At 41.3% G+C, this 9,839-nt stretch overlaps 1 protein-coding gene across 3 annotated transcripts in view; it reads left to right on the plus strand.

Moving 5' to 3' along the window:
• The window catches only part of LOC139756501 (uncharacterized), a 192,685-nt gene extending 188,052 nt beyond the window's left edge, over positions 1 to 4,633 (plus strand). For all 3 annotated transcript variants that reach the window (XM_071675945.1, XM_071675944.1, XM_071675943.1), the window contains one exon: positions 1,026 to 4,633. In XM_071675945.1, coding sequence (XP_071532046.1) covers positions 1,026 to 1,442 — 417 coding nt within the window. In that variant the 3' untranslated portion in view covers positions 1,443 to 4,633. The remainder of the gene's footprint in view (positions 1 to 1,025) is intronic.
• The last annotated feature ends 5,206 nt before the right edge of the window (positions 4,634 to 9,839 follow it).

Below are 9,839 nucleotides of genomic sequence, written 5' to 3' on the forward strand. Positions count from 1 at the left end.
GCAGTCCCTCCTAGAATCATCCTCACTTAAAATAGATATTGCTCTTTTGATAAGCTGAAAGCCCCTGGCATTCATTTTCACAGTAACATGTATTGTTTTTACGGTTGTGGGAGGTAAGCCAAGTATCCTTCCAATGTCCACTACTCTTTCTCTGGTATCTGAATGGTCCAAAACATTTAATTTCACTGCATGTGATGCTTTTTCTTGATTTGTTACTAGTACATGGCTCGCTCTTGTCACTTGTTGGGCATTTTTTTTTTTAATGATTTTTTGGATCACAGCAGTGTCATGATTTTAATCAAATGAGACAGTACTTCACACATACACAATGATGTCATAAGAAAACTTGAGGTTGGTATTGAGTGGTTGACAAATGTTACTTTCACACCTTGGCACAAAGTAGTTTGCTTGGTGCCCAATTTAAAATTAATGTCAGAGCCTCATGACTTTAGCAACTTAAAAGTTAATCATCATGACAGTTTGAAACTAGATTTCTTAATTAAAAGAGTGCATTAAAATGAATGACATGAATGGGGCTAATTTTATACATGGCCTACCTGTACCTCATCTCTTCAACTTCTTTCCTTCCAGTTTTTACCATACACCTTTCCCTCCTTCCATCTTTTCCCCTCTTTTTATTCTAATCTAACTTATTTTTCCTGTTCTCCATTCTTACTTCTATCCTTCCTCAATTGTTCTCCCCCTGCTTTACCTTTCTTTTCCACTTTCATCAGTCTTTTCCATCATTTCCCTGCTGCTGCTAAGGATTACCATAGCTCAGGATATTTGGTCAAATGTAATGACTGGCTTTTCCCACATAGCCAATTGACATCTCCCAAACTAGCAAATCTTTGCATTAAGCTTCCCTGTTGGACTGAACTTGCAGAGTTAAAATCTGTACTGTTTGGAGACCTATAAAGATCAAGAGGTGTTGCTGATAATTTACAAAATGGCTTTACTTTGCTGAGTGCTTTTGTTGTAACATTTTTAGTATGGCATGCATATACCAATATTTCTTCTTCCAGATTGCAAACGTGCAAAGATTCAAGTTAATGCAAGACATGGACTTGTTGGTGACCTGGATTCACAGTGGAACATGGCTAGATTGTAAGTTTGTATGGGGGCCTCTGATCAGGTCACGAGTTCAAAGTGTAACCACATACACATTACTAGATATTGATGAGGCTGTGGTTAAGGCTTCTCGGGTAACAGGAGACTATAATGACATGATTAATGGAAACTCAGAAAAGAAGAACTTCGTTTCTGACATCATGTATATGAATAAGATCCAGCCGTTGAAAGAAAACTCAGATAATAAAGATTCATCCCTTACCAGCTTCACAACTGATTCAAAAGAGGATGTGTTTGATCCAGATATACCTAATGTTAAAGAGCTACTTATACTTGGACAGGAGACCAGTTACATAGCAGATGATAGTTAGTCATATGATGAATGTTCAGATAAAATAGAGTATGGTATTTTTTTCAAGCATTTTCTTTAGGCATTTGGGAAAATTTTGTCTTATTCCTGAAGGGATTACAGAATGAGAATCATTCCTTTTATGATTAGAATGGATAATTTATCATCCTTGTGATAAATATTCAAATTTCTAATAGTGCTTTTATGGAAGATCAGTGCTAGTAGGTAAGCATATTTCCAGGATGGTTCTTTCATTATGTATGCTGTTTATGATGCAGGGAGATATTATGCATACTGCTTTATCTTGTGTGGCCATATTATAGATAGATTAGTTGACAGCAGGAGAATGCATGAGAGCGAAAGAGGCCTATATTTCATCGGTTCCTGACACTACCTCATGAAAATGGGAAATGCAAACAAGTATAAAACAAGAAAGTAAAACTGTATTGAATGAATGTGTGCAGAATCAGGTGATTTTGTGAATGCAACTAAGATCTTACGAACTCCATTTAGATGAAAGATTTTGTGTTCATAAATACAATTTAGAAATAAGACAGTTTTGTTATAGTTTGTTGAGATGCTATGAAAATATTTCATGTTCATAGTGTAATGCTTAGGGATTAAGATTTTATACACAGTTTTTCATAGCAGTAAATGAATCATAAGTGTGTAATTTGTTTTGCTCTGACAATGAGGATGAATTGTGATTATGATGCCTAATGATAATTATGGATTTTATAGTAGTTTAAGAGAAAACTTAACAGTTATGAAGGGAGAATGCACTGTCTTTGGAGTCAAAGTTTATTCTGTTATGAAATGTTCATTCAAATCCTTTGCTCAGTGTTCACACTCCTCAAATGGGGGTTATCTGTATAGTGTTTATTCCTCATGTTGATGTTATGACTTTAGCCTTGCTTCTTGTCATGTACTAAAATGAATTATGATTCAGAATGATGATTGGCCATTTTGTAACTAAGATGTCTATATTGTCAAATTACATACATGATACAAAATGAAATTCTTTATGGCTAGAAGCTTAATTCAAGGTTTGAGAATTATGAAATAAATGAAAAGGGCAAGAGGTGTGCAAGGAATAGAGTGAATTGGAACATTGTGGTTTACTAGGGTCTACTTACTGTCAATGAACTGACCAGGGCATGTGAAATGTCTTCGGTAAACCATGGAAAGGTCTGTGGGGCCTGGATGTGTATAGGGAGCTGTGGTTTAAGTGCATTACGCATGACAGCTAGAGACTGAGTGTGAACGAATGTGGCCTTTTTGTCTGTTTTTCTGGTGCTACCTTGCTGAAGCATGGGGTAGCAATGTTGTTTCCTGTGGGGGTAGGATAGCACCGGGAATGGATGAAGGCAAGGAAGTATGAAAGGGTAGTGAGTCGTGGGATGAAGAAGTAAGATTATTAGTGAAAGAGAAGAGAGATGCATTTGGACAAACTTGCTGGGAAATAGTGCTAATGACTGGGAGATGTATAAAAGAAAGAGGCAAGAGGTCAAGAGAAAGGTACAAGAGGTGAAAGAGAGGGCAAATGAGAGTTAGGGTGAGAGAGTATCGTTAAATTCTCGAGAGAGTAAAAAGATGTTTTGGAAAGAGGTAAATAAAGTGCGTAAGACAAGAGAACAAATGGGAACATCGGTGAAGGGGCTTAATGGGGAGGTAATAACAAGTAATGGTGATGTGAGAAGGAGATGGAGTGAGTATTTTGAAGGTTTGTTGAATGTGTTAGATGATAGAGTGTCAGATATAGGGTGTTTTGGTCGAGATTGTGTGCGAAGTGAGAGGGTCAGGGAGAATGATTTGGTAAACATAGAAGAGGAAGTGAAAGCTTTGCGGAAGATGAAAGCCGGCAAGGTGACAGGTTTGGATGGTATTGCTGTGGAATGTATTGGAAAAGGGGGTGACTGTTGTTGACTGGTTGGTGAGATATTCAATGCATGCATAGTGCCATTGTACAAAGGCAAAGAGGATAGGGGTGAGTGTTCAAATTACAGAGGTATAAGATTGTTGAGTATTCCTGGGAAATTATATGGGAGGGTATTGATCGAGAGGGTGAAGGCATGTACAGAGAATCAGATTTGGGAAGAGCAGTGTGGTGTCAGAAGTGGTAGAGGATGTGTGGATCAGGTGTTTGCTTTGAAGAATGTATGTGAGAAATACTTAGAAAAACAAATGGATTTGTATGTAGCATTTATGGATCTGGAGAAGGCATATGATAGAGTTGATAGAGATGCTCTATGGAAGGTATTAAGAATATAGGGTGTGGGAGGGAAGTTGCTAGAAGCAGTGAAAAGCTTTTATTGAGGATTTAAGGCATGTGTACGAGTAGGAGGAGAGGAATGTGATTGTTTCCCAATGAATGTCGGTTTCCGGCAGGGGTGCGTGATGTCTCCATGGTTGTTTAATTTGTTTATGGATGGGGTTGTTGGAAGGTGAATGCAAGAGTTTTGGAGAGAGGGGCAAGTATGCAGTCTGTTGTGGATGAGAGAGCTTGGGAAGTGAGTCACTTGTTGTTTGCTGATGATACGGTGCTGGTGGCTGATTCGGGAGAGAAACTGTAGAAGTTGGTGACTGAGTTTGGTAAAGTGTGTGAAAGAAGAAAGCTGAGAGTAAATGTGAATAAGAGCAAAGTTATTAGGTACAGTAGGGTTGAGGGTCAAGTCAGTTGGGAGGTAAGTTTGAATGGAGAAAAACTGGAGGAAATGAAGTGTTTTAGATATCTGGGAGTGGATCTGGCAGCGGATGGAACCATGGAAGTGGAAGTGAGTCACAGGGTGGGGGAAGGGGTGAAGGTTCTGGGAGCATTGAAGAATGTGTGGAAGGCGAGAACATTATCTCGGAAAGCAAAAATGGGTATGTTTGAAGGAATAGTGGTTCCAACAATGTTATATGGTTGTGAGGCATGGGCTGTATATAGGGTTGTTTGGAGGAGGGTGGATGTGCTGGAAATGAGATGTTTGAGGACGATATGTGGTGTGAGGTGGTTTGATCGAGTAAGTAATGAAAGGATAAGAGAGATGTATGGTGATAAAAAGAGTGTGGTTGAGAGAGCAGAAGAGGGTGTATTAAAGTGGTTTGGTCACATGAAGTGAATTAGTGAGGAAAGATTGACCAAGAGGATATATGTGTCAGAGGTGGAGGGAACGAGAAGTGGGAGACTAAACTGGAGGTGGAAGGCTGGAGTGAAAAAGATTTTGAGTGATCGGGGCCTGAACATGCAGGAGGGTGAAAGGCATGCAAGGAGTAGAGTGAATTGGAACGATGTGGTATACTGGGGTCGACGTGCTGTCAGTGGATTGAGCCAGGGCATGTGAAGTGTCTGGGGTAAACCATGGAATGTTTTGTGAGGCCTGGGTGTAGAAAGGGTGCTGTAATTTTGGTGCATTGTACATGACAGCTAGAGACAGAGTGTGAACGAAAATGGCTTTGTTGTCTTTTTCTAGCGCTACCACACGCGCATGCGGGGGGAGAGGGATGTCATTTCATGTGTGGCGGGGTGGCGACGGGAATGAATAAGGCAGCAAGTATGAGTTATGTACATATGTATGTATGTATGTCTGTTTATGTACATATATGTATACGTTGAAATGTATATTCATGTGTATGTGCGTGCGGTCGTGTATGTATATACATGTGTATGTGGATGGGTTGGGCCATTCTTTCATCTGTATCTTTGCACTACCTCGCTAACGCAGGAGACAGTGACAAAGTATAATAAATATAAAACAAATATATATATTTATTTATTTATTTTGCTTTGTCGCTGTCTCCTGCGTTTGCGAGGTAGCGCAAGGAAACCGACGAAAGAAATGGCCCAACTCACCCCCATACACAATATATATACATACACGTCCACACACGCAAATATACATACCTATACATCTCAATGTACACATATATATACACACACAGACACATACATATATACCCATGCACACAATTCACACTGTCTGCCTTTATTCATTTCCATCGCCACTTCGCCACACATGGAATACCATCCCCCTCCCCCCTCATGTGTGCGAGGTAGCACTAGGAAAAGACAACAAAGGCCCCATTCGTTCACACGCAGTCTCTAGCTGTTATGCAATAATGCCTGAAACCACAGCTACCTTTCCACATCCAGGCCCCACACAACTATCCATGGTTTACCCCAGATGCTTCACATGCCCTGATTCAATCCACTGACTGCACGTCAACCCCGGTATACCACATCGATCCAATTCACTCTATTCCTTGCCCTCCTTTCACCCTCCTGCATGTTCAGGCCCCGATCACACAAAATCTTTTTCACTCCATCTTTCCACCTCCAATTTGGTCTCCCACTTCTCCTCGTTCCCTCCACCTCCGACACATATATCCTCTTGGTCAATCTTTCCTCACTCATTCTCTCCATGTGCCCAAACCATTTCAAAACACCCTCTTCTGTTCTCTCAACCTCACTCTTTTTACTTCCACACATCTCTCTTACCCTAACATTACTTACTCGATCAAACCACCTCACACCACACATTGTCCTCAAACATCTCATTTCCAGCATATCCACCCTCCTGCGCACAACTCTATCCATAGCCCACGCCTCGCAACCATACAACATTGTTGGAACCACTGTTCCTTCAAACATACCCAATTTTGCTTTCCGAGATAATGTTCTCGACTTCCACACATTCTTCAAGGCTCCCAGGATTTTCACCCCCTCCCCCACCCTATGATTCACTTCCGCTTCCATGGTTCCATCCGCTGCGAGATCCACTCCCAGATATCTAAAACACTTTACTTCCTCCAGTTCTTCTCCATTCAAACTTACCTCCCAATTGACTTGACCCTCAACCCTACTGTACCTAATAACCTTGCTCTTATTCACATTTACTCTTAACTTTCTTCTTTCACACACTTTACCAAACTAAGTCACCAGCTTCTGCAGTTTCTCACATGAATCAGCCATCAGCGCTGTATCATCAGCGAACAACAACTGACTCACTTCCCAAGCTCTCTCATTCACAACAGACTTCATACTTGCCCCTGTTTACAAAACTCTTGCATTCACCTCCCTAACAACCCCAACCATAAACAAATTAAACAACCATGGAGACATCACACACCCCTGCCGCAAACCTACATTCACTGAGAACCAATCACTTTCCTCTCTTCCTACACGTACACATGCCTTACATCCTCGATAAAAACTTTTCACTGCTTCTAACAACTTGCCTCCACACCATATATTCTTAATACCTTCCACAGAGCATCTCTATCAACTCTATCATATGCCTTCTCCAGATCCAATAATGCTACATACAAATCCATTTGTTTTTCTAAGTATTTCTCACATACATTCTTCAAAGCAAACACCTGATCCACACATCCTCTACCACTTCTGAAACCACACTGCTCTTCCCCAATCTGATGCTCTGTACATGCCTTCATCCTCTCAATCAATACCCTCCCATATAATTTACCAGGAATACTCAACAAACTTATACCTCTGTAATTTGAGCACTCACTTTTATCCCCTTTGCCTTTGTACAATGGCACTTTGCACGCATTCCGCCAATCCTCAGGCACCTCACCATGAGTCATACATACATTAAATAACCTTACCAACCAGTCAACAATACAATCACCCCCTTTTTTAATAAATTCCACTGCAATACCATCCAAACCTACTGCCTTGCCGGCTTTCATCTTCCGTAAAGCTTTTACTACCTCTTCTCTGTTTACTAAATCATTTTCCCTAACCCTCTCACTTTGCACACCACCTCGACCAAAACACCCTATATCTGCCACTCTATCATCAAACACATTCAACAAACCTTCAAAATACTCATTCCATCTCCTTCTCACATCACCACTACTTGTTATCACCTCCCCATTTGCGCCCTTCACTGAAGTTCCCATTTGCTCCCTTGTCTTACGCACTTTATTTACCTCCTTCCAGAACATCTTTTTTATTCTCCCTAAAATTTAATGATACTCTCTCACCCCAACTCTCATTTGCCCTCTTTTTCACCTCTTGCACCTTTCTCTTGACCTCCTGTCTCTTTCTTTTATACATCTCCCACTCAATTGCATTTTTTCCCTGCAAAAATCGTTCAAATGCCTCTCTCTTCTCTTTCACTAATAATCTTACTTCTTCATCCCAACACTCACTACCCTTTCTAATCAACCCACCTCCCACTCTTCTCATGCCACAAGCATCTTTTGCACAATCCATCACTGATTCCCTAAATACATCCCATTCCACCCCACTCCCCTTACTTCCATTGTTCTCACCTTTTTCCATTCTATACTCAGTCTCTTCTGGTACTTCCTCATACAAGTCTCCTTCCCAAGCTCACTTACTCTCACCACCCTCTTCATATATGTAATATTTTTTTTTTTTTTTTGTCGCTGTCTCCCGCGTTTGCGAGGTAGCGCAAGGAAACAGACAAAAGAAATGGCCCAACCCACCCCCATACACATGTATATACATACGTCCACACACGCAAATATACATACCTACACAGCTTTCCATGGTTTACCCCAGATGCTTCACATGCCCTGATTCAATCCACTGACAGCACGTCAACCCCGGTGTACCACATCGATCCAATTCACTCTATTCCTTGCCCTCCTTTCACCCTCTTGCATGTTCTGGCCCCAATCACACAAAATCTTTTTCACTCCATCTTTCCACCTCCAATGTGGTCTCCCACTTCTCCTTGTTCCCTCCACCTCCGACACATATATCCTCTTGGTCAATCTTTCCTCACTCATTCTCTCCATGTGCCCAAACCATTTCAAAACACCCTCTTACGCTCTCTCAACCATGCTGTTTTTATTTCCACACATCTCTCTTACCCTTACGTTACTTACTCGATCAAACCACCTCACACAACACATTGTCCTCAAACATCTCATTTCCAGCACATCCATCCTCCTGCGCACAACTCTATCCATAGCCCACGCCTCGCAACCATACAACATTGTTGGAACCACTATTCCTTCAAACATACCCATTTTTGCTTTCTGAGATAATGTTCTCGACTTCCACACATTCTTCAAGGCTCCCAGAATTTTCGCCCCCTCCCCCACCCTATGATCCACTTCCGCTTCCATGGTTCCATCCGCTGCCAGATCCACTCCCAGATATCTAAAACACTTTACTTCCTCCAGTTTTTCTCCATTCAAACTTACCTCCCAATTGACTTGACCCTCAACCCTACTGTACCTAATAACCTTGCTCTTATTCACATTTACTCTTAACTTTCTTCTTTCACACACTTTACCAAACTCAGTCACCAGCTTCTGCATTTTCTCACATGAATCAGCCACCAGCGCTGTATCATCAGCGAACAACAACTGACTCACTTCCCAAGCTCTCTCATCCCCAACAGACTTCATACTTGCCCCTCTTTCCAAAACTCTTGCATTCACCTCCCTAACAACCCCATCTATAAACAAATTAAACAACCATGGAGACATCACACACCCCTGCCGCAAACCTACATTCACTGAGAACCAATCACTTTCCTCTCTTCCTACACGTACACATGCCTTACATCCTCGATAAAAACTTTTCACTGCTTCTAAGAACTTGCCTCCCACACCATATATTCTTAATACCTTCCACAGAGCATCTCTATCAACTCTCTCATATGCCTTCTCCAGATCCAATAATGCTACATACAAATCCATTTGCTTTTCTAAGTATTTCTCACATACATTCTTCAAAGCAAACACCTGATCCACACATCCTCTACCACTTCTGAAACCACACTGCTCTTCCCCAATCTGATGCTCTGTACATGCCTTCACCCTCTCAATCAATACCCTCCCATATAATTTACCAGGAGTACTCAACAAACTTATACCTCTGTAATTTGAGCACTCACTCTTATCCCCTTTGCCTTTGTACAATGGCACTATGCACGCATTCCGCCAATCCTCAGGCACCTCACCATGAGTCATACATACATTAAATAACCTTACCAACCAGTCAATAATACAGTCACCCCCTTTTTTGATAAATTCCACTGCAATACCATCCAAACCTGTTGCCTTGCCGGCTATCATTTTCCGCAAAGCTTTTACTACCTCTTCTCTGTTTACCAAATCATTTTCCCTAACCCTCTCACTTTGCACACCACCTCGACCAAAACACCCTATATCTGCCACTCTATCATCAAACACATTCAACAAACCTTCAAAATACTCACTCCATCTCCTTCTCACATCACCACTACTTGTTATCACCTCCCCATTTGCGCCCTTCACTGAAGTTCCCAATTGCTCGACAGGTGGTAGAGTGTCCCGCAGTGTATCGAGACAGACTTCCCCAGAACTTTTTTAAAGGGAAAGTAAATGTTTATAATTGTGTTACTGGAGTGATAGTTTTCATACATGGTGCTTTGACAAGAAAATAGTGAAA

This window comes from Panulirus ornatus, chromosome 22 (genome assembly GCF_036320965.1).
Source record: "Panulirus ornatus isolate Po-2019 chromosome 22, ASM3632096v1, whole genome shotgun sequence".
Lineage (NCBI taxonomy): Eukaryota > Metazoa > Arthropoda > Malacostraca > Decapoda > Palinuridae > Panulirus > Panulirus ornatus.